The sequence below is a fragment of the Triturus cristatus genome, chromosome 11 (assembly GCF_964204655.1).
Source record: "Triturus cristatus chromosome 11, aTriCri1.1, whole genome shotgun sequence".
In the NCBI taxonomy this organism is placed as follows: domain Eukaryota; kingdom Metazoa; phylum Chordata; class Amphibia; order Caudata; family Salamandridae; genus Triturus; species Triturus cristatus.
Window position 1 is genome coordinate 283,784,902 of NC_140594.1, and position 25,984 is coordinate 283,810,885.

The 25,984-nt window shown below is 43.5% G+C and overlaps 1 protein-coding gene across 1 annotated transcript in view; it reads left to right on the top strand.

The window, feature by feature from the left end:
• Window positions 1-25,984, top strand: part of LOC146784046 (acyl-CoA dehydrogenase family member 11-like) — a 502,630-nt gene that overhangs the window by 323,539 nt on the left and 153,107 nt on the right. Inside the window, exon 10 of the mRNA XM_085635447.1 lies at window positions 15,921-16,061. Coding sequence (XP_085491573.1) covers window positions 15,921-16,061 — 141 coding nt within the window. The remainder of the gene's footprint in view (window positions 1-15,920; window positions 16,062-25,984) is intronic.

Sequence of the window (25,984 nt, forward strand, 5' to 3'; positions counted from 1 at the left end):
CCTTTTCTTATTTCATTCAAAGTACAAACTATTACGACATTTGATTCATGTCATAGAGGAGGACACTGTACAATATTCATAAATACAGATAAACATTGACATAAAGCACATTTCAGACAGAAATAGCTGAAAAAACCAAATCAATGATCAAAGAAGTATATCCAAAAAACAACATGACAAACATCAGACCAGTCCTTATTTGTATGGCAGTGCAACTAATTAATACTTGTTAGACGAGCAACATACCAGATGCAGCTAGATCAACCGAGGTTACAACAGACAGAAAGTCCTGTTTTTATATGGTATATTCCATAAGTTGGTAGTGGCTGTTACTAGCTGTGAGGGGGGGTTGACGCATTTCTGAATCCAAAACATATATATATAACGCAGGGATTCCCTAATCACACACAATTCCCTTTCATGTTTTGTAGTGTTCAACCCCCTTCCTGGGTTCAGAAACGCGTCGACCCCCCTCACAGCTAGTAACAGCCACTACCAGCTTATGGAATGTACCATATACAAACAGGACTTTCTGTCTGTTGTAACCTCGGTTGATCTAGCTGAATCTGGAATGTTGCTCTTCTAACAAGTTATTAAAGAAATGTCAAGTAACCCCCCCATTCCTGACCTCTGCCCTTAATCTGTTCATAACATATAATCAATACTACTAAAACAGTTTCCTCAAGGAACCATAAATCAGCCTGGGATACTCCCAAAGCTCCTTCAGAGCCAACAACTGAAACCAAGTTTTAACACAGTAAAGCTACGTGTGGCACAAGATCTAACTAGTTCAATCAGTTCCATTAGGGACAGTCTGTAATTCTCCAGTTTTCTCAAGGTCCAAACCTGTAGACAATATAGCAATGGCCTAAGGTTGAATAACTGAGCAACTTTATTTTATGCAAAAAAAAAATATATTGGGGGCAGTGGAGCACTACTCTGGAGGCTAAATAGAGGCTTCAGGAATTTAATTTTCAGAGTTGGGGCCGAGACATTTTCAGACCTCTGCCCCATGAAGGCTGGCACAATCCTTTGGGACGGTAAATTTCCAACGCTGTAGATGTCATCTTAGTAGCTCTAAAAGTGCATCTTTTTGTCACTAAAGCTGATCTATAGCTAAGTGTCAACTGATTTAATAATTTGAGGGACCTAGGATGAAGTATTGTCTATATTTACCCCCAAAATAATCAAAAGTCTGAATGGTAAACTCAACTCTCCAGTTATTTTTTATATATATATATATATATATATATATATCTATATTCAGCAGGGTTTCAGCAAATTTACCTGGCAAAACACCGATATTGTGAAATGTTTCTCCTTTAAAGCTCTTTAAAACACAATATATTGGCAGTTCTCTCAGAACCAGCATTACCAAGTACAATTACATTTGTACACGAGGTCAAGAAGTGTGCAGGTGAGGTCGCTCAAATGCATCAGTATTTTGAGGGCACATACTGAGTCAAATGTAGAGCTAAGACATCCTAGTACTACTGTATAAAGGAGATTAAAATGTTTATGACAATGAGCTAGCGGAGACTGAGCTTGAAGAATGCCATTCGTGGATTCACCTCCCTCCTATGTTGAATGCTGAGAATCTACTGCAAAACCCCATTAAGAAACTGGGAAGCAGATGGAATACTTCTATTGAGACAATTTATTCGGACTGTCTGACCACTGCTTGCCTTCTGATTGTTCTGTCTTCACACAGCAATACGATAATTTTTGTTATTCAGTAGCATTTTAATCGCTTCTGAATGACACCCACCATGAAGCCTGTCCCCTTGTGGTGTTTTGACCATCTTGTCAAAAATGTCCATGATTTGTTTTTCTTACCTCTTCATGTTTATAATACGATTAAGGGTTAGTAGTCTGAAATATAAGGTGTCTAGTTCAACATTATTGGCTCATGCACACTACTATATCACCTGCACTCAAGTGTTCGCAGTTGGGTTTCATTTCAAAGACGTGCAAACCAAAGTAGTTATTCAGAAGTATTTGTGAATGAGTCATGTTTCCCTGAACTGGTGCAAACCTAACCATCATATAAGTGGCAGAAGCCACAAATAATCTTTTGCTTGTACAGCTGATCATTTGCATACCTCCCAGATCGATAGCAAGGTGGGAACCCAGGCGTGAGGCTGGGAAGCTGCAATCTAGGCATGACTTTGATCCATTCTAAGACTGGTTCAGGATTGTCGTACTTTAATATTCGGGACCGCGTAGGGGACAGGGCCCTACCCCTGTCTATGTTGGTATTAGCGAACTGCAAATGGTAAATGCGGCATGTACGAGTGCTTTATATACCGTTCTAGCTATGAATGCACTGTGTACACGTTATTCTGCTCAACTACGCGGGTTCCATTTTGGAAGCAGTGGCCATCTTGTCATTGCCCTCACATAGGCTATGATGGAGTTAATAAGGGCCTCACAGTACATGGGCTTTCCCTCTGACTTCTCTGTGACCTGGGCAGCTGGCTCTGCTGCCGTGGGTCAAACCGGTCTCACGAGCTCCCCTTCCTCCGTCCACCTGTGATTAGCATCAGGGTTTGACCCGTCATAAAATCCTTTCATTCTACACAATCCCCCGGCTAATCTCTTCCACACCTGCTTGTTCTTGCTTTATGACTTGATTCCCAAAACAGGAGATGCTCATGTTTATTGGGGGGTCTATTTACTTCAAACATGGGATCTGAACCTTACTGTGTAAATCATTATGGGCTGGCCGAACTGGAATGTGGGATGGTCATCATGACTCTGCTTTTTCGTTTGTAATGTATGCCTTTATATGACCATATCGTAAACCAAGGAATGTGTGCCTGGAGCATGATATTTTGTACTTAAGGAGAAGTCCGTTCCTATGATTTTCAGCAGTCTCCTGAGAACATACACGCTGTTGTACTTCTAGGATACCTGTCATTGGTCTGCAGCCAATAAACGATTCTTTGACTTCACCCAGAAGACTCTGTGTTTCTGTAGGTCCGGAACAGGGTGAAACCCAGAAGTCATAGGGTGTGTGCCCCTGCACCGCTGGGTCTAAAATACCCAGTACTTCAGTTTGGCGCCCAACGTGGGGCCGATTTCAGCGGTACCAGTCCAAGCCAGAGGTTCGTGAGGAGCTTCGTGTGGAAATTCCGGAGGAAGGCCGCCACTTCATCGACCCCTGCATGTCGACGTGGTCCGAAAGTCTTTTCTGCGAGGTTCTCCGCGTCCCGACGGCTACGAAGGACTGCTGCCCTGATTAATCGACCTGTTTTGGACCCTTGACGAGTTTGAGAGAGCGAAACAATCGAGAGAGTCTTCTGGTGACGCCATCGATCAGCAATATTCAGTTAAGTATAAGTGGAGCATCTCCCATTTGTTTTGGTATCCCTCGGGATCGTTTGGTTTGATTTGGTAATTAGTCATTTGGAGTTTGCAAACCCCAAAGCCAGAGGACTCGTGTATTCACGAGAATATCGTATTCGATAATCCTTTGACGTTTGGATCTAGACTAGTGAGCGAAGATGCCTGGTTCTGGACTATTTGGTAGATTATTCTGTTTGGGTTGTGGAAAAGATTTCCAGCTAGAGGAATCATGTCCGGTTCCTCCGGTTGGAACTCCAACTTATGAGCTCTATGTGAAACATGGCGTAGGCCCCATTGCATATAACGAAGTGTGGATCCACTACACCAGGAAAGATGGTGTTTTAAAATGGCCCCAAAATGGTAGTTTTGATACCGATATTTTAGATAATCTGGAAATTAAATTGTTTAAGAAGAAAGCCCGGCCGGCGATGTTTGACTCTTTCCGCTTATGGCGAAAGGAAGCCAAACAGAAGGAAATTAAGTTAGCGAAAAAGAATAAAAGAGAGAGAGGTATGTCAGTAATGCAAGCAGCTGTACAATTTAAAGACAATGAAGAGGAGCAAATGAATGAGCAATTGCACAGGCAGCGTAAGTTAGGGATTGACAAATGTTACCCAGCTTTGCCACATTCTAAGCAGGATGAGTCAGAAGAAAAGGAGAAAGATCCTTTGATGTCACATTTGTTGAGTTCGCCACCCCCGTATGCTCAAACTGCCACGGCGCCTCCCCAGCTTGTAAATATGCCACCTCCAGTGCATATACTGCAAGCCATGCCGCAACCGCCAGTTGCTTTGCAGCCAGTTCCTATTCCTGTAGCGCAGCCCTCTCAAGGGCCGCCAGTTGTGCTTCCAACTGCCCCCGCACTTCCTGCGACTTTGCCTAATCCAGTAACTGCCTCCCCTAACACTCTCCCTTCCATCACTCCAGTACCTGTCTCTACATCCTCTTTTCTTCCCTCTGTTTTTCCCCCTGTTCTCGCCTCAGCTTCTCCTTCGGCGCGACAGCGCTTAGCTAATGTGGTTACTACATTAATGTCTCCTCTCTTTGGGTCATCTGGTGCAACTCCTGGTTTACAGCGTAAGCAGCTGCGCAGCCAATTGCCTAACCCCGATGAGAAAAAGGTAATAGATCACATGGCGCGTAGATGGATCGTTTTTCCTTCACTTTATGATGTGGAATCAGTTGTCAATACTTTCCATCAATGGGATGCCCCTAAACAGAGATATGTGTTCGAGAAAATGTGCGAAATTCTCTGTGAAGAATTGGAGGATAGTGGTAAAAATCCGAGTCCGCAGGAATTGTGTAGAGTGAGGTTCGATTTTGGAACTGGTATAATTGTGGACCGCGAAGTAGATAAAGCAGTTGCGGTTGTATTGTCACTTAGGAATGACGATTGCCAACAGTCATTGTTTGAACAAGAAGTCCTTGTGGGGAAAAAGGCAAAAGCGCGACAATACCCCATGAGAGAAGTTCCCCCGGTATGGAAGGAAGCGGTTGCAGCTGTCGGTGGTAACCCCGCTGTGGCAGCGCATTTCCAGCGTGTTTGGGTGCATGTTCCATGGAAGCGCTCTGAAGTATTAGCGCTTAAGCAGTCCTTACCTGATCCCCGTAAGAACCCAGCAGGTTATTATAAAGAGTTGTCACAGACGGCAGGGTCATGCATTATGAATCTGGCCGATATAGACATGTTGTTTGGCAATGTTGTTCCACAGCCTCTATGGGGATCAATTCGTAATGTAGATCACAATGCAGAACTAGGGGATACATGGGCCAACATTGTTGCTGCTGATGCTAGACAAACGGGTGGTGCGAAACCAGAACCTTTAGTAGCTGAACTCCCTGGTAGAATCATCACGTATATGAAGACACTAATGCCTGCAATGCGCGTAAATTGGGACAAGTTATCTGCATGCAAGCAGAAGAAAGATGAGACAGTGTCAGACTTCTTTACTAGGTTTGAAGAAACGTTTATTGACCACAGTGGGCAAGATATGAGTACTGAGGGTGGCCAACGGCTGTTTGTGGATAAGTTTGTGCAGAATTTACTTCCTGACCTGTGTAAAAAGTTAAAAGATTCAGAAAGTTCTTGGGCTGTTTCTTCTTCAGCGCAAATACTGGCTACTGCACAGTATTATGAAAATAGAGATAAAGACGAGAAAGATAGAACGGAGAAGAAAACGAAGGAACTGAAGACAAAGGTCCTTTTACAGCAGGCCTATCCGCCACGTGGAGGTCAGAATAATTATAGGCAACCCCAAGGTGTCTATCACCAACCCCAACAGTTTCAGAACAATCAGCAAATGAACGGGTATTACCAACCACGTGTCCCTGTAGGTCCCAACCAATGTTCATACTGCAAAGAGGAAGGTCATTTTAAATATAGTTGCCCTAAATTAATGCAGCGGAACGGTAATATGTATGGCGCAAGAGGTAGAGGTGGTCAGCAAGCTCCTAGAGGCAGAGGGCGTGGAAATGCTCCCCAGAACGCGCGTCCTCTGCCGCCTCAAAGTACCATCAATAGCTTTGATCAGCAAGCTAACGCGATTAGCAATACGGCCCAGTATTATAATAATGATTATTATGCAGAGGACGGTGATGCAGAGAATAATGATTACTAGGACAGCCATAGACAGAGAGAGGGAGTTGTTTCAGTGCCAGTGGATCAGAGTGGACCGTATGTTGAGGTGACTACAGCCAATGTAACGGAGCCTTTTCTGCTAGACACTGGTGCTGCAAAGAGTTCAATCATGCATTCAAAACTCCCTGGCGCACCTTTGTCTGGCGATATAAATGTTTCAGTAGGTTTTTCTGGCGCCCCAGTTAGGAACCCGATTTCTAGTCCCATGTCACTTTCTGTTGGACCTTGTGAGCTGAAAGCACCCCTGATCCTGACAACAGGTTGTGGTGAGAATTTACTGGGATTAGATTTGTTGAAAAGATTGCACGCTACACTGTATTGTTCTCCTTCAGGAGTACAACTTACATTAGATAGGAAAGTGATTTCCCCAATGTACCTGTCTAAAAACACGATGCCACCTGAATTGTCATCCCTTCCGGATGCCCTTTGGGCTACTGGTCCCAATGATGTGGGCCCCTTGGAGATACCGCCATATGTGGTGACTTTAAAGGCTAATGTCAGACTGCCACGTATTCCCCAGTACAAGATCTCTAATGAAGGGCAGAAAGCATTGTTAGACATTGTCAGCGACTTGATTCATAAGGGTGTGATAGAAGAGACAAGAGGCAACGTTTGCAATAGTCCGATCTTACCTGTCTTAAAACGAACGGATCCTTCACAGCCACCTGTTTACAGGTTTGTGATTGATCTTAGAGAGGTTAATAAGATTGTTGTGCCACAGTTTCCGGTTGTCCCCGATATAACTGCCTTGTTAACGATGATTCCAGCCTCTGCTGTATGGTTTTCAGTGATCGATTTAAAGAATGCTTTCTTTAGTATCCCAATTGCAGAAGAGAGTAGAGATATTTTTGGGTTTAGTCTGGGAGGCCGAAGCTTCCGCTTCAAACGCGCTCCCCAGGGCTACTGTGAGAGTCCATCCATATACAGTCAGGCTTTGAAAGCGCAGCTTGATGCACTTGTTTTACCTAGTGGCGCTATCCTGATTCAGTACGTGGATGATTTACTGATCGCCGCGGATACTGAGCAGATCTGTAAAGAAGCCACATTGTCACTGTTGCGCCATTTATCCGCATTCCATCACAAAGTGTCTCTCTCTAAGCTGCAATATTGTCGACAAGAAGTGACCTACTTAGGTCATCTCTTAGAGAAGGAGGGAAGGAAACTGACCCCAGAAAGAATTCAAGCCATTGCACAGTTGAGTGTGCCAAAAACACAGAGAGAAGTGCGTGCTTTCTTGGGCATCACTTCATACTGTAGGCATTGGATCCCTAGTTTTTCTTTATTGGCAAAACCTTTAGTAGCATTAACATGCAAAGACACACCGAATCCTATCCCATGGTCTGAAGAGTGCCAGAAGAGTTTTGTGGAATTGCGTAATGCATTATGTTCAGCACCTGTGTTGGGTACTCCCGACTACAGTAAGCCTTTTACATTGTATGTTCACGAGAAAGATGGATGTGCGTTGTCAGTGTTAACACAGCCTTTTGGCGACAGACCGCGCCCATGCGCATATTTTTCATCCACCTTGGACCCTGTAGCAAGGGCATTGCCAAGCTGTCTGAGAGCGACAGCTGCTGCAGCGATGTCTATCCGACAATCGTCTGGTTTGGTAATGGACAACACATTGATTGTCATGGTTCCACACGCTGTTGATACATTATTAAATAGAACTAAGACACAACACTTGACTAGTGCACGATTATCGGGCTACGAACTTACACTGTTAGCTAATCACATACACATAAAGAGATGCAATACGCTGAATCCAGCCACATTGTTGCCAATTCCAGCAGACTCAGATGAGATTGAGCAACATGACTGTCTGTTCAGGACAGAAGAAGAGACGAAAGGGAGAGTAGACCTGAAAGATACTCCCCTGACTGAGTGTGATGGCACTTTATGGGTAGATGGTTCATGCTTCAAGCTCCCTAATGGTGACACGACTGCTGCCTATGCTATCACGACGTTGCACACGGTCGTGGAAACTGCACGAGTGCCACATAATTCGGCCCAAGCAGCAGAATTAATCGCCCTCACGAGAGCATGTGTGTTGTCTGAAGGAATGAGAGTGAACATATACACAGATAGCCAGTACGCCTTTGGCGTGGCTCATAATTTTGGGCGTTTGTGGAAGGAGCGTGGGTTCCTGACGTCGCATGGAGCTAAAATTCAGAATGGCAAGTTGGTGAATGATCTCCTTGAGTCACTGACCCTACCGTTGCAAGTTGCGATCATGAAATGCAGTGCGCACAGGAAAGTCACAGATGATGTTGGACGTGGGAATGCGTTTGCTGATGAGACCGCGAGAGAAACGGCACAGAATGTGAAGACTAGAATGTATGTTGCAGGTCCCGCAAGATGGGTTAATGATGTGGGAATGTGTGAGAACACAATAGAGAGTGTGAAGTCGCTTCAAGCTGAAGCCACAGAGGAAGAGTTAAGCAAGTGGAGAGAGAGTATGGGTAAGTTGGATGAGAATGGTTGTTGGATTGATCTGACAGAACATAGGCGATGGTTGTTGCCTGATGCATATGTGCTTCCAGTAGTTACTATGGCACATGGAATGGCACATATCAGTACGAAAGGTATATGCAAGTTGTTGGCTCCAGTATGGCAGAATGCTGGGATTCCCAAGTGTGCAGAGAATGTGGTCAAGAATTGCATAGTATGCTTGAAGTACAACCCTGGTAGGGGAACCCCAACTCCGGCTGGTCACTTTGCACCCCCATCATGTCCATTTGAAGTTTTGCAGCTGGACTTTATTCACATGGAAAGATGCAACAACCTGAAATATGTACTGGTGGTTGTTTGTGCTTTCTCAAAATGGATTGAGGCTTATCCTCTGAAAGATAACACTGCCCTATCCACAGCCAAAGCCCTTGTGAAAGAGTTTTTTCCTAGGTTTGGGATGCCAAGAATGGTGTGGTGTGATAACGGAAGTGAGTTTGTGGGTAAAGTGATGAAGAATTTATGTGAAGGGCTAGGGATAAAGCAGAAGTTCCACGCCGCAAATCACCCCCAATCAGCTGGATTAGTAGAACGCTACAATGGAGCCTTAAAACTCAAGCTGGCCAAAATCCAGGCGAGCACCGGTCTTAAATGGCCTGACGCTCTGCCTTTAGCACTCCTGTCTACTAGAATGACCATACACTCACGAGTGGGACTTAGTCCTTACGAGGTCGTTTTTGGCCGTCCCGCCAACGTATGGGGTGTACCGAGACCTACGAAGTTCAGTGAGATTGAGCATCCAGTACTGCTCGATTACCTGTATGATTTGACTGTTAAACTGCGTGTTTTGCACCAACAGGTACATGATACTCTTCCCCAAGCCTCTGAACCTCCTGGACACCCTATCAACCCTGGCTCGTGGGTCCTGGTCCGAAATTTCCAGCGCAAGAGCAACGACGAGCCTCGCTGGATCGGCCCTCATCTTGTTCTTCTTTCGACAAGATCAGCAGTGCGAGTGAAAGGGAAGAAGCACTGGATTCATGGTACCCACTGCAAAGTAGTCCCCTTGCCTCTGCCATATGACCAGTGGGTCAAGGAGGGTATCGCCGACTCAGAGACAAACATTGTACCTCGCTTTGTACCATTCAGTGACGCACGCTTAAGAGACACAGTTTCAGACCAAGAGAGTGACAATATTCTGCAGGAAGCTGTGCCACCATCGAGTCGACTGGACACCACTGAGCCTGAACTTTTGTTTCAAGACCAAACAGCACCTGGCCGTCTCCGCTATAATTTGAGACCTAGGCCCATGGACAAATAAAGATTTCCTCATTATTTCCCTTTTGACATTTTTGCTCTCCCATCTGAAGGACTTTCTTGATTTTTGTTTTTCGAACCACCATCCGGGTTCTGCCGCAGGGTCGCGGTGCCAAGACTTTGGGGTACAGGCCGAAGACGCTAGGTCGACGGTTCTGGTTAGTCTAGGGCGTTTCCCTGGACTGACAGGCGTACTCCTTAGCGGAAGAAACTCATCCGCCGCGAGCGGCCCGAGTAGAGGATGGAGTTTTTTAAGATGGAGAGACCGATTGAGGAAATGACCTTTAACGCAAGGATGTGTAGAATTGTAAAAAGTAAATGTTTTGTCTTTTTGTGCTTTTTTACACTGTGTAGTATCATAATGTTTATTGTAGGATTTGTGTTTTTCTCCGCTCAAAAGCCCATTGCACCCACTCAACAGCCTATATCTCCTTCTACTGCCTCCTCTCACTCTTTTCACCCTTTGCCTGAGCACGAACAGACCAGACGATCAGAGTTCGTAAATAACTCGTTTATCCAACTCTTGCACCAGCACCAACTGGTAATGAATACGACCAATTGCTGGGTGTGTGGGTTAATGCCCCATACCATTAACAAGGGTATTCCCTACCTGGTGCTACCGTACAGTTACAATGGATCGTCATGGGCATTCCAAACCATGTTTCTCTATGCTCTAGATACATACTCCCCTCGCCAACCGCGTTCCATCAGACCCATCACCAATAATAAGGCTTTGATGAAAGGAGTTGCCGATATGAGTAGGGATATTAATGCATACTCCTCTATTCCCAAAGAAGAGTTGAGACCTTATGTGGGATGGAACGCGACGGGGTATAGTATTAGTCTGGGTGAAAGACAGCGAAAAATCTCATCTCCAATCTGGGTCGTACCCCACATGGGTCGGTTCTGCTTACAGGGTAATGGTCAGAATCCTAGGGCTCAACTGGGAAGAAGTGACTGTACTGAAACGTAAACTTTCCCGTCACAGTTTTCCCCTGCGTTTTTGGCTGCTAAGGGCACATATTTCATCTGTCATGACCGAGCATATACATGGCTGCCCCCTGATTTCTCGGGCACATGTTATATTGCGAACTTGCTACCGCCGACATTTACTGCTGCCTCTGACTATCACAAGACCAGAGTTGTGAGAGGTGTGATTAGTAAGGAGGACACTGCCGGTCAGGAAGCAGGAGACTTCTTCTTGGGTTTCCTGCCGTTTTGGGGACCTATGGTCAATAGTAGGAACCTGAGACAGCTGACTCGTGTGGTTGAATCCACTGTCAATGTAACGGCTGGTGCCCTTAGTAATCTGACAGCTGAGCTCCAAGCGGATCGCCTTATGACTCTGCAGAACCGCATGGTTCTAGACGTTATTCTTGCAGACCGCGGTGGGGTATGCAAGGTCATCCAATCCAGTTGCTGCATTTTCATACCAGATAATGCTCCAACAGTGTATCAAGCCATCTCCAAACTCCATAAAATATCTGAAGCCATACACGTGGATAAGGGAGATTGGTCACTGATGGGGTGGTTCTGGGAATTGATATCTGCCTGGGGTTGGAAAGTTCTGATGGTCATTGGAATGATCTTAGCCATTCTTTTCCTGTTCTGTCTGTGCATACAGTGTGCTCCTGCGATATGTGGTCTCTGTGCTACCTTATGTGTAAGGAAACCTGTATCGAGGGACGAGCTAAGTAACAGGATGATGCTACAGCAACATCTCCATGACTTCGTGAACATTGACCTAGACTCGGATTAAGATGAGTATAGTGATTGCCTATGTAAGGGCAAAAGGAGGGTCTGTCGTACTTTAATATTCGGGACCGCGTAGGGGACAGGGCCCTACCCCTGTCTATGTTGGTATTAGCGAACTGCAAATGGTAAATGCGGCATGTACGAGTGCTTTATATACCGTTCTAGCTATGAATGCACTGTGTACACGTTATTCTGCTCAACTACGCGGGTTCCATTTTGGAAGCAGTGGCCATCTTGTCATTGCCCTCACATAGGCTATGATGGAGTTAATACGGGCCTCACAGTACATGGGCTTTCCCTCTGACTTCTCTGTGACCTGGGCAGCTGGCTCTGCTGCCCTGGGTCAAACCGGTCTCACGAGCTCCCCTTCCTCCGTCCACCTGTGATTAGCATCAGGGTTTGACCCGTCATAAAATCCTTTCATTCTACACAATCCCCCGGCTAATCTCTTCCACACCTGCTTGTTCTTGCTTTATGACTTGTTTCCCAAAACAGGAGATGCTCATGTTTATTGGGGGGTCTATTTACTTCAAACATGGGATCTGAACCTTACTGTGTAAATCATTATGGGCTGGCCGAACTGGAATGTGGGATGGTCATCATGACTCTGCTTTTTCGTTTGTAATGTATGCCTTTATATGACCATATCGTAAACCAAGGAATGTGTGCCTGGAGCATGATATTTTGTACTTAAGGAGAAGTCCGTTCCTATGATTTTCAGCAGTCTCCTGAGAACATACACGCTGTTGTACTTCTAGGATACCTGTCATTGGTCTGCAGCCAATAAACGATTCTTTGACTTCACCCAGAAGACTCTGTGTTTCTGTAGGTCCGGAACAGGGTGAAACCCAGAAGTCATAGGGTGTGTGCCCCTGCACCGCTGGGTCTAAAATACCCAGTACTTCAGGATTAGTGGTATCTATAAAGCAAACAGAAGCTTCCAGGATGCTCCCTTTCCTAAATTGAAATTTCCTATTAGAAAATCACAATTTAAAAATGTCCTAAATTTCTATTTCCTAATAGCGATTGCGAATCTGTAGGAATCGCTATTTGCAAATCGCAAGTTATATACATTCCGTTTTGCGATCCCCAAATAACGATTTCTACAAATTTCCTATTTGGGAATAGGAATTTCGTACATATGGGTCTTGGGCACATCAGACCAGCTGTTTGTGTCTTTCAGTCATACAGGAAGAGGCAGTTCAGTGTCCAGAGTATATCATGTTGGCTGCCCTCCTGCATCATCTTCTGTCACAGCAAGATGAGGCGTCTACTCCTGGGTTGAGTGGGTGTGCAGTCTACCCGAAGCTTGGTGACTATTGCTGCACTTTATACCGGAGTGTTTTTACAAGACATATGCTGGGCGGCCACATGGAGGAGCAGGCACATGTTGATCAATCAATGCTGCCTTACTTTGAATGCAGCAGGCAACACAGCAGTGAAGCAGGCAGTTCTGTGCAACCTGTTCCAATAAATGTGAGAGTGCTTTCTTTATTCAAATGCTATATACTGTGTGCTAGCCTGATTCAAGCATGTGAATATATGAAAGATCCACTGCTGGAGAAGAAATGAGTTACTTGCATGTAACTCTAGTTCCGCAGTGTTGATATGTTTCATACATTCGCATACAACCCTCCTGAGTCACAATCCCACTTTTACCATATGTACGCCTCACACTCGGGCTATGAAATCTGAGCTGTATCTTCCTCGAGGGGGGCGTTGGAGAGCTTAGCACTTCAATCTCACTGGCTGCAATTTGACTTCCAATGTGGTGGCTGTGCTACTAAACCGGCACGGTTCTTGAGGCCTATGGTCTTTTTAGCACTGTTTATTTACTACTATTTTAATGGTACTGAGGATTCCCAGCCTGATGAGGGGAGAATGATTCAGGCATGTGAATATATAAAAGATACCAAGGCTGAAGTACTGGATTTACAGGTAAATGTGCCCTTTACTGATACACTTGACAAATAAATAAATCTGACCACAAAAATGTTTTATTTGTTCACACAAGTGCATGCCTTTCTGAAGGCACAGTACATTTTTTTAAACCAAATTCAAATAAATTGAGGCTTCTTACTCTAAAGTGTCATATTTCATTATATCCTTTTCGTTAGATTTCAACTGAGACTCTTTTTTTCCTCCTTCACCCCCTGAAATGGCCAGGTCTCACACCCTTCAGTGTTTGAACTCTGCTCCTCAGGGACACTGCTACTCCAACTTGCAATCTACATTGAGGTGCTCAGAGGTGCATCATTCTAGCCACTCGATGTCAAGAGAGTTATAATATTGGTCCAGATTGGAGTTTCGTGCTCACTGTGCCATTAAACTCAAGCTGCATCTCACTGATGAGTCCACAATAGGCTGAAACCTATCTGGTAATACTTTTGTTCCCATTTAAAGGGGATTTTGTCTGTCAGGTCGGGCTGGACTAGACTGGACTGCACTTACTGCAGCAAAACTAGGCCTGATTATCATATGGCTAGTCTCTGACTGGGTTGGCATCATGGACACAAACCCAATGGACTGGAATGTGGACTGAGTAATTACCAGTGCCTGAGATTAATTCAACGATTCCTCCCTTTTTGCATCTAGATTAAGATCACTGTTGATTTATGAAAATGAAAGGGGAGAACTGATTCTCCATATAAGTCCAGATTTTTGGGGTACACTCTCTGACCACTGATATTTCACTGGCTTGATTTGGTATTCTTGATTAATCGAGAGCAGAATGTTCTAAAGGGGCATCTGCAAATTGAAAAATAAACTTTTTGCATTTGGTCTGTAGGAAAAGTCTTCTGTCTATTCCAGGCGTTTCAGCATCCTGTGTTTTTCTAAGCTGCTGTATTTTGTTGAAACAGGAATTTTCGAGGGATATGAATGATGTATGGATTTTGATTTTGTATTGTGATAACTCCGCAAATGCTTTTTGTTTCTGCTAAAAAAAATCTAGATTTGTTTTCTTTGAATTTTAGAAACCATTTTAAAGCCATGTCTGTTGCAATGCACGGATATTTGTGATTTGTGTGTGAAACTAAAAAAGTACACAAAGTAATTGAAGGTTATTTGCCTAGCCCTGAGCAGGTTCCCTACAGTTCTGACACCATATGCTTCTATTAATGTCGTGAGCAAGTATACTTGAAAATAAAAAAGAGATCATGGTTGTGTCTGAATAAAAATATCACTTTTATTTGTCTATTCTGTGTTAGTTCATAGCTCTATTTTCAAAAGCCATCCAATTCTTCAATTTGTTCAGTGCAAGCAGACAGCCATTGGCATATTTTCATTTAACTAGAATTTTCCACAGAAACTGCTAATATGTGTCTCACAAACTGAGTCACATAGTCAAGGCTTACAACGTTTTTCATCATGAACAGTAGTGAAGTAAGATACTTTTTAAACAAACCAAAAAAATTATAAAAAGCCCACAAGGCTTCTATAGGTGCTGAGTTGAACTGCGTTTCAGCGGAACTCAGTCATATTTTTTGTGGGCGGAGTGTGCTTCTCAATTGTTGTGCCTGCTCTGGTTTGAGAGATTAGCACTATACTGGTTGGGTTCTTAATGCATAAATTTGAAATCCACTATTTATCATCATACTCCTATATGCTAAAACACATGATAGTCTGGTCTTAGCCATTCAGGCCTTTGCAATAAGTGTATTACTCTGAATTCTGCATTGAGAACGTGGGCCTAAAAATGTAATCTTAGGCAGTCGTTATCTGTTACCAGGGCACGATGAAACCCTGGGGGGACGGCATGTGACAACAGGAAACTTCTGGACCTGGCGTTCTCCATGTGGACAAACTGGTTTTGGTTAGATAGTTAGGAGAAGAAACAGTGAAGGATGTTTCCAGTAAATGCCATTTGTGATTTCAGTTTGTGCATGAGGGTAGGATGCTGAAGGTGGCTAAGAGGTCAAGCAATATCAGGAGGCAGAAGTCATCTTCATCTGTGATAAGAAGTGCATCATCTATGATGTGTAAATTATCTGTCTCCATATTCAGTGTGATCTGAAAACTGATTGGTAGCCTTGCTTTTCAATGATCTTGTGGTTAAAGGCTTGGTGAGCAAAGGACCGGAATGTGACTATGTCATCAGGGTGTAATGTGGGTTTCTCCAGGAGTGAAAAAGTATGGCCTATCTTAAGAGCTTCCAGTTAGTTGCCTTGAGTGGTGAAGGCATTAACAAGGATGAAAGAGATTCTCCAGAGAGGGCTTTGACAAAGGATGATGGTAGGGTATTATCTTCTTATAAGGTAGCTTTGAGTCAGTTGAGGATGAATGCAAGATCTGGTAGAGACAGAGATTGTAGGATGCTATGCCATGTGGTGGGTGTAAAGGGAAAAGCAGTCTTGGTGTTCTTCTTTTAAAAATATATTTAATTATTTATGATATGTCATTCTTAATTGTCCAGGTCCAAACTCGAGGTGCATTTCTTCTACTTATGGAGGTTTCACGGCTACTGGGACTAGAAGAGAATAATATGGCAACTCTACAAGAAACTCACATCCTCCGTCTTTTAACTCCGCTTGTCAAACTCTACACAGGAAAACAGGTAAGGTACATCGGGCTTCAGAAGGGAGCCTACAGTGTAAGGCTAAAGTTTTTCTTTTGGGGTTTCTCTCCGACGCAAAAAAAACGAGATCTGCAAAATAATTGCTTCACAGATTTCAAAACGTACAAACGGATTCCACATACACAGTTTAACTGTTGCACACTTGTGTATGAAGTATTACTTGCTCTGTTCCCTGGATTTTAGAACTCTAGTTAACAGAACCTTTTTGTGTAAAAAAGAAAATGTGGTCACCACAAAAAGAACTTTAAGAAGCCCTACTGAGAGAAAGACTTGGGCTACACCCACAAGTTGATTACCTTGAATACAACATTTGATTTGGCAGAATTTATTTTAGTCCACTTACAAAGGTGTTCCATTGGCTCTGGTATTCCGTCAGGTGGTGTGTATCAATCCATACTCTGGTACCAGCAGACCTGCTATTTAGCTTTTTAGTATAGCAGCTGTCACTACAATGTGAACCTCCCTTTGTTCCCGATTTCCCAGGCTCCTGCGTCACTACCACATTCACCACCCCCCAGTTTCCCAGGCCCATATGCTACTGATAGCAATCTACATCCACTGATGTGAAGCGCTCACCAGCTGTGGTTTTCTAGGCAAATGAACGGCTCACTCTGAGCACGGGGACAGTCCACATGGTCGTCTTCCTCCACGCTTACGTTGGCAATTGGCTGGTGAAAACCATTGCAGAGCCCTCCTAAATTGGAATTATGTATTATGTATCCTTTAAGTTCACACTCTTGGGCATTATGCAAATAAGCGCAAATATGCAGAGTGAAGCTTACACCAAGGGCCTACCTTCACCTTCATCCCACTAAGGTTATTCAACTCAGTACCTGTGGTGTTTAGTAATCTGCTGAGTTTATATTAATGGGAGTGTTACAGAATGTATTGTAGAATGTGATGATGTAGAGGGAGAGAACCTTGGAGCCAGTTAGTGCTGATCTCATGGGCCCTTTAGACCTGCTGCATACTGTCTGCAATATCTGCAAAAAAATATTTGAGGCCCGTGAGCAAGGACTGCAAATACGTTGGGCCATACTGCAGATTTTTATTCCCGGGTTGCCAATAAATGAATGGATGCTGGAAATGTCTCTGTAGCGGAGATGTGAATTTGAATTTATCGGCATGCCAGCCAGGAGACACATCACCTCTGAGCGAGTCCATGTGGCTGAAAGGTTCGGCCTTTTCACTGAACATTTGGCATATGTAATTATGCAGCGGCAATGTTGGTAATGTCTCAGGACATTTTGTTGACCAAATACTTACCTATTTGAGGTTTGTCATTGTTCTAGTCAAGCGACAGACTTTTATGGCCACAAAGCATCTGTGATGGAGTCACAACAACGCTCATATGAGTAGATGCAATTCAAAGACAATTCTGCAAAAATTGTTATTGTGCAAGAAGCTATCTGTGGATGAAGCTATAGTTATAGCTAGGAGCATAGAATGTTTGCAACTGGATGCCAAACAATTAGAAGCTGAACATCTACACATATCTGTTGTTAACAATAGTTCCCAGAACAAAGGACCACGTGCTTCTATAGACAATGTAAATTATGGAGAAGGTAGTAAAAGTAGCATAGACAATCATAACAAAAGTGTAAAAAATATTAATGCTGCATGCAGTCAGTCAAAATTGACATGTTTTAGGTGTGGATCAACCATGCATGTGTCTAATTTTAATAGTCCAACAGTTGCACAAGAGTGCTGGAGATGCAAAATAGTAGGACATTGTGGAAAAGTATGCAGGGGTGGTAGACGTGTCCCGGTTAGTTGTGTTCAGGGCTATGGAGGGTGTCATGAACCTGAAAAGATTGAGAAAAAAACAGAAGAATTAGTATTGTCAATGGACTGTGTGGAAATTAACATTGTACGAAACGCGAAAAGGTATGGTGATTCTTTAGTGAAAATTGAAAACTGTGCTATTTCTCTTCTTATTGATTCAGGTTCAAGAATGACAATATCAATTGACAAGTATACGGAATTGTGGTTGCATATGGTGTTGTTACCTTCAGATGTGGTGGTTACTGCATTTCAAGGTAGTAAGATAGATCTTGAGGGTTATTCTTGCAGTGATTTATCATTCGAGAACAAAATCATACATGGGAAAGCCTATGTAGCACAGAAGGGTATAAATATGTTGGGATGATGGCATCAGGTGGAGTTTGGCATGATAATCAAACCTGGTCGGAAATGTCCTGTGTCTATCATGAATTCTACATCAGATCAGTTGCATTGGAAACACACATTTCAAAGTACTTTTGAGAACAGAATTGGTCAAATCAAAGATTTTGTGTACACTATTAAAGTCAAAGAGGGAGTGACTCCTGCGAAGCATAGGCCCCGCAATGTACCACATAGTATAAGGAGTGAATTCACACCGATGTTAAAGACATTTCAAGAGGAAGGAATTATTGAAAGAGTGGATGCAACGCTATGATCAGGCGATTTATGATTGTACATTGAAGTAAGATATCTCAACCAAAGTGATCTGGGTTGAGAACTATCCTTTACCACTCGTAGATAATCTGATCACGACAGTAGGTCAGTCCAAAGGTTTTTTTAAATTAGACCTTCGAGCGGCGTACCATCAGGTGGTTCTGGACATTTTCGTCACTTAACAGTTTTTTTCGCACCCAATGGAAAATTCCAATTTTGTCACATGTCATTAGGACTAGCCTCAGCCCCATTGGTATTTTAATAGGTAATGACCAGAATGCTGCAAGACATTTCCAATGTAGTTGTCTTCCAAGAAAACATACTTGTTCATACTGACACAGAAGAGAGACACAATAATGTAGTGGAAGTGATTTTAGTGACCTTGCAGAAAAATGGTGCAACACTTAAAGAGTATAAGTGTATAGTAGGTGTGAACGAAATTGAATATTTAGGATATATTATTTCGAAGAATGGTGTGAAATTCAAACCCAGCATTGTTGACGTATCATTAATACTCCCCATCCAACAGATAAAGAACAACTACGTTCGTTCATTGGTTTATGCAAATTATTACGCAAAGTTTATTAGAAATTTTGCAGGTCTCTCAGAATGTTTCAGGAATCTCTTAAAAAAGGAGGAGACTCTATTTGGACCTCAACTTGTCCAAAAACAATTCAGTTAATTAAACAATGTATAATACCAACTCCAGCACTTTCGGAATACGTTGAGGGTTGTGATAAATATGTCACAGTTGATGCTCTTTCATATGGTATGGGTGCAGCTCTATCGCAAGTAGTTGGAGATAAAGAGGGAACAGTTGGATTTGCATCTAGAAGAATGATGGAACTAGAGATGAGATATTTAGTTATGGAGAAGAAAATGCTAGCTTGTTTGTGGGGGAGATAGAAAAATTCAGACCATAATTGTGGGAAAGGATGTGTTGGTTAAGAATGGACCATAAACTTTTGGTTGATGTATTATCTACATACAAGATTACAAAGAAAGGAACAGCTAGATTAGTGAAATTGTAAACCAGGTTGTTGGAGTTTACTGTCGGTCATATCACAGGAGGAAAAAACGTAAAAGCCGACTTTCTATATAGATTACCCATTAAGAATAGTGAGTTAGAAACAAAAGAACAAGAGAAAATTGAAGATGCATTATCAAAAGTGTTGAGGGCAGGGTGATTTGTTCAAAGAATGGCAAACTGCTTTAGAGGCTGATGTGGTGCTAAAACAGGTCATGAAGTTTTTGTTATCACAGGGTAGCCTAATGAGAAGGCAGTGAAGGGGATTTACAAGCATTTTGCAAAGTGGCTGATAAATTGTCTTTAGAAAATAATTTGTTATTGCGGGATGGCAAGTTGATTCTTCCCAGGCGTTTAGGACAAAGAATACATACTGGTCATTTTGGCATGTCTGAGCCCGAACGCAGAATTAGGAATTACTTTTGGTAGCCCAGCGGAGATATTGGTATGGGAGTGGTTACAGTGTTCATAAAGTGACAGACATTTATCCACAGCGACACCTCCTCCTAGACCTGTATTGAGTCCGGACAGAGTTTGGCAAATGGTAGCAGTGGATGGTTTAGGTCCTTTCCATGTATTACCAAACACCATAAGGTATTTCGTTGTATTAATAGATCATCTGTCAAGGTGGGTTGAAGTGAGAGGCTTTTCAGAATCCAACACTAAGTCAGTCATTTGTTTCTTACAGGATGTGGTCAGTAGAGAAGGGATTCCTGAGGAACTCTTAACAGACAATGTGGTTTAATTTACATCAGGCTGCTATGTTAGAGTTCTTGGCTAAAATAGGGGTGAAGCATTTGTGCACTCCATTGTATCAACCCCAGGCCAATGGCAAAGTTGAGAGGTTCAACATGGTACTGATGGGCATACAGAGTGCTATTAAGGCGAAGGTTGATTAAGAAACCCGTATTTAAGATGCAGTATGGGCTCACATGACCACTCCGTACTCATTCACCGGAATTATTCCGTTCAAGGTAATGAAAGGCAGGAAAGTGATTTCGACATTGAATCCATTTTGGAAATCCAAAGTATTAGGTGGCGAGAGTGATGTATTCAGTGAATCACACAGGGCCAAGAATTCTAGTAAAAAATTCAGTAGTGAGAGATGTAACAAAATGAAATTGCAAAGAAAAAAAATGTTGGGTGAATTTTACAGTAGGTGATGTTGTTCATGTTAGAGATTCATTTTTGCAAAAAGGAAAATCAAAATTTAGGGAACCAACTTCTATCACTGAAATAAAAGGTCAGACGGTGAAAACTAGTAATGGGAAGTTGTGGAACATAGCTCGTTTTCTGTTTTTTTATTAGCTTTTTAGTATATTTTCACAAGCATATACAACAAACATCACAGGCTTCGTCTCTGCACGTTGCAACAGTGCAACTTACACATATACATCAATAATACGTGGTACACTACAATATTAATTCCAACTTTCTCCGAGGTGCGCTCATTTATACAGCAGGTATAGACAGCATATCTGGGTTAGAGCGTAAATAGTCCGTTAGTGGTGCCCAATAATCTTTTGGTCTTGACTTGGATGGGAGTTCTTATGTTTTCAGGCTATCCCTATAGTACACCATGTCAAGAATCCAATGTTTGCTGTTGGGAGATTTTTTACTGTCCCAGTTCATTGATACGCTTCTCTTTGCCAACAATAGCGCTATTGCACAGAGTTTACGTTTCAAGGAGCGCAGATGCGTCACTAGGCCTAGTAAGTATACTTGTATTGAACATTCTATTTTGGTTTCCAGTATGCAACCCAATATTACATTGATTTCCTCCCAATAGGCTCTGATCTTGGCGCATTGCCACGCCATATGTATAAAGTCAACTCGGTCTTCCCTACATCTTTTACACCTGGCATCTGCCCGGAGTCCATATTTGTGTAATTTGAGTTGGGTATAGTATATTTGGTGTAAATATTTATAGTGTATTATACGCAAGTTTCCATTAGGGGTTACCATTTCCATTAGTGCCCAGCAGCTATGCCAGTCCTCAGTAAGAGGGGATTCTAGGTGAGTATTCCATCTCTCTTGCGTTTTACTAGCATCATTCGCTTTATCATCTTGTAGTGCTCTGTACAGTTTTGTTACCATATGTGCATTGTTTGAGTTAGTGATGATCATTTGTAGTGGTTTCAGCATTGGAGGTTCATCAGGAAAAGTGGGATATAGTGTCTTTATCGCTCCTCTAAGTCTGTGGTATGCAAATTTGAACAATAATGATTGATTGCTTATGTAGCTTAAATGGTTATGATCTATGAAGCTACCTTCTTTATAAAGGTCACTCATTGTGGCTAAGCCAACTTGCTGTAGCAATTCCATGCTGTTTCTACCCTGTGTCATAGATATTGATGGGTGCTGTTGTAGTGGCATTGCTGGTGCATATAGCAGTAGCTTACGTGCTAGTTTTCCCATGGCCTGCCATACTAGTGTTGTGGTTTGGATTGTGTTTATTTCAGTTTTGGCCACATGTGTACATTGGTGTGGTAGTTTGCATTGTAGAGGGATGGGATGGGAATCTCCGTCCTCAACTGCTACGTGCGACAAATACCTTATTGGGTGGTACCAGTTGTGCGCGTATTCCGCGTGCGTACATAAATAATATAGTAAAAAGTCTGGTACCACAAAGCCCCGTTTCATATATGGCAGTGTTAATGTTCGTAGTTCAATGCGTGCTTGTTTTCCTGTCCATACTAATTTTGTTATGATTGTGGTGAGCCTTTTGAAGACTGGGTGTGGCGGCGGAATGGGAATGTTGTTAAATAAATAGAGGAATTTGGGGGAGGATAACCATTTTTAGGGCTCGCGAGCCAAAGGCTCAAGAGACATTTTATATCTGGGCTTTTTCAAAGTGCTGCCGTGGCCTAAAGCTACAGTGCACGTGAACGTGCACGCGCGCAGCGCCATGTGTCTTTCCTCCGTAGATCGTAATCACGATCACTTTCACTTTCGCGGGCTCCTCTGTTGCTGGCATTCCCCCCTCCCTTCTCGTTTGTTTATTTTCTCTGGCTGCACGCATAGAAACAACTGTGTTACATTCCTGATATTTTCATCATGACGCCATTGAGGACTATTCATTTGATCTCACTCTACATTTTATGTGGGCTTAAATTCTTGAACGATTTTATAACTTTGTTTTCGGCAGTTATATTAGAGTGCCTGCTCGAGCCGTGTGACGATTTTACTTCACTCTCTCCCCATATTGGAAGACCTGGACAACACTGCCATCTACTGGTTATTTTTTTAATTGAATATAAGAATTGCTCTTGTTTCTACCTGACACTTTCTTGCCTCTTGCCAACGACTCACAAATGGCTTTCAGTCATAGGCGCAGCAAGGGTGCCATGGGCCAATCGTGTGAGCAACGACAATGGCCCCGCCTCACCTCTGCTTGGAAAGTTAGATTCTTTAATAGTCAGGCTACAGTGAACATCTAAGGCCTCTGGGCCCCTGGTGCAATCGTACCTGCTGCAGCATTGGTAGCGACGCCCCAGCCTTGGTAAGAGCAGCCCCTTCGAGGACCGAACTGCAAGGACCTGCGTTTCTGCAGCCACACTCGTGCTCGAGGTAATAATTAACCACGCAATTAACTCATGCCTGTTCCCACCTTCAATGAGCAATGGGTCGTTTTAAATTTAGTGCTGAACAGGTGTAATCCTTTTCCTGGTGTCTGCAAAGCAATGTATTTTTCTTGAGGAATAATTCTTTACTCCCTAGGTCTCGTGCCTAGTTCGCCCCGTTTCTCAGCCATTCCCCCTCCCCCACGGGTATTGCTGTTCCAAACATGCATCTTCCCCCTACCCGGCGCCCCCTCAACGGCTCCTGTCAGACTCGTGCCCCCTTCTCTAGCTTTCCCCCTCCCTTCCCCCCTCCAGGTGTCTGCCTCTCTGTGGTGAAACGTCCTCGAGTTTTCTTTGCCCGTGCAGCTCCTTTTACATGATTCCTTCTAATCTTTTATGTGCTTTTTTGGCACACACTGCATGGAGTCACAGAGAGCAAACTATCCTGTCCGATCGTTTTTACGAGCGAGTGATAAAAACGACAAGCTGTGTAGCTGCAATAAGTGTTGAATCTTTACACCTCTCTAGTGAAGACTAAAATGAAAGCATGTGCCTGCGTGGCCCTTCAGAGTTGTATTTCTCAATTCATAGACTTTTTATTGTATTTTCTTTTTTTCTTTTTGTTGTACGAGGCCCATCACACCCCACACAATTTTTTTCCAACCAGTTTAATTTTCCTGACTTGAAACTCTGCTTGCAAGGTACCATTTGAGCTTTTAATTGCTGCTTGTATTTTGTGTTTGTTTTTCAATAGCACAGCAAGTGGCTTTGATTGCCCTTGAGAGGCAGGAAGGCTGCTCTTAGCGTTCTTTCTGAAAGAGAAGCATGGCCTGCAGTGTTTGTTTTGGAGAAGGTGGACCTTTGATTGGTGACCAGTGTCTGGTGTAACTGCCGGTGATTGATTGTTTGGGCGCATTAGTGGTGCCTCTGTGTATTCTCTTACTGCTTAGGAAGCCAAACGAAGAGTGTGCTGAAAGTGAACTGTCTGCTGGGATTTGACTTTCAAACGCGTTGTGTCTGGAAGGAAAACAAGCATTGGCCAATAAGTCTCGCCTTTGGGACCTTATACGTGTTTAACCATGCAACAGTTGATGTTGTTGCACCAAGGATATTGTGCTGCATAACTAAATACTTATAAGGTCCCAAAAGCGAGACCTATTGGCTATGCCAATGCTTGTTATAATGGCTATTCTATCTGCCAATGATAATGGTAGTCGGATCCATTGCTCAATTTGCGCTTCCAATTTAACTTTCGCTGTTCCGTAGTTTGCTTTTATTACTGTTGCTGGGTCCCTGTGGAGCCACATTCCTAGGTATTTGACTGGCTCTATTTGCCATTCCTGGGGGAATTCCACATGATGTAGCTGGGTGATTTCCGTTAATGGAAGGATCATGGATTTACTCCAATTTATTTGTAGGCCAGAGTGCCTGCCAAATTTAATATATTCTCGCAACAGTGGAGGTAGGTTAATTCTTGGCTCTCACACCTATAGGACCGTGTCATCAGCGTTTAATGAGATACTTATGGGGCGCTGGATGAACTTCAGTGCAGTATTTGCATGCCGTTGGCTAATTTTACACGCTAATGGCTATAGGGCGATGTCGAAAAGTGAAGGTGATAGTGGACACCCTTGCCTTGTGCCGCGTTGTATCGGTAATATGCCTGATATATGCTTATTTACTTTGCTGAGCGTCACTGGTTTGGTATACAAAATCTTTTTTTTTTTTTTTTTTTTTAAACCTTTATTTAGCACTGTGTACAAGACAAATACGGGCCTACAACCATCCGGCCGGCCTCGACACTTCTGATGCTTGATAGCAAAGTACGCGTCCACTCGGTGGCACGGCAGCACCTAAAAGCATACGACCTATGTTGCAAAATCCACGTGCACTGAGTGGCAGGAGACAGTAAGGTTAATTTTAAAAAGTTTTAAAGTTAAGGAGATACAGAGCTAGAACGGATCAGTGCACAGAACAGACGAACATACAATAAATGGGTAACATCCAACAGGAGAGTCAACTAACAGTGAACATATCTAAAATGGCGGCACGAAACTATAATACCAGGATATAGATACGCAGCGAAATGTGCCTCCCAGCCGCTACCCTCCTAACACCATTCCCCCCCACTGACCCTAGAAAAAGACGTAGGAAAAGGACAGAAGAAAGAAAAAGAAGGCCCATAGTAACAAAAAACGTATCGAAGAAGACCCCCCACCCTACACGCATGCCGAGGCTATGGCCTACCCCCCCCCTAGCTACGTGTCTGTCGCCCCATAGGAACCCGAAATATAGAATTAAGGAAGGAAGAAAGGAAAAAAGACCATAAAGCGGGGAGGAGCCCACCACACTGCCGAACTCCCGGGCTCCCGCGCCGCTCATACATCCTGCGCCATGTACAGAACAGTATCAAAAGACCCACGTAAACCCGGTGGTCCCGATTCAATAACACCCAGCACTTCAGCACTTCACAAGTCCTCCCCCCGGCAGAAGAAGGAAACAGGAGGCGAAATCGCAGCGACATGTAACAAAAACTGGTCATTAAAGACTACTCATCCAAAATTACAAAACGTGTATCAGTCCAGGGCCCCGTATGCCGATCCAACCAAAGCGACAACCGGCATGCCATCACCCCTGTCCGGACCGGCAGATATGATTCAGGCCCGTCCATTGCTGCGAGTCACCTTCAGCCAGGACAAAGAGACAAGATGGCCGCTCTCGAGGAAAGGGGACAATGAAGACGTATCGCACCACAGGGTCCCAAACGCAGCAGTAACATGCCACAGAGGCTCGAGCGATAGGTGCTTTCAGGGTAACATCTGGCAAGGGAAGCGAAAGGCTAGGTCTCAGCAGATAGTTCGTAGGCAGAGTCA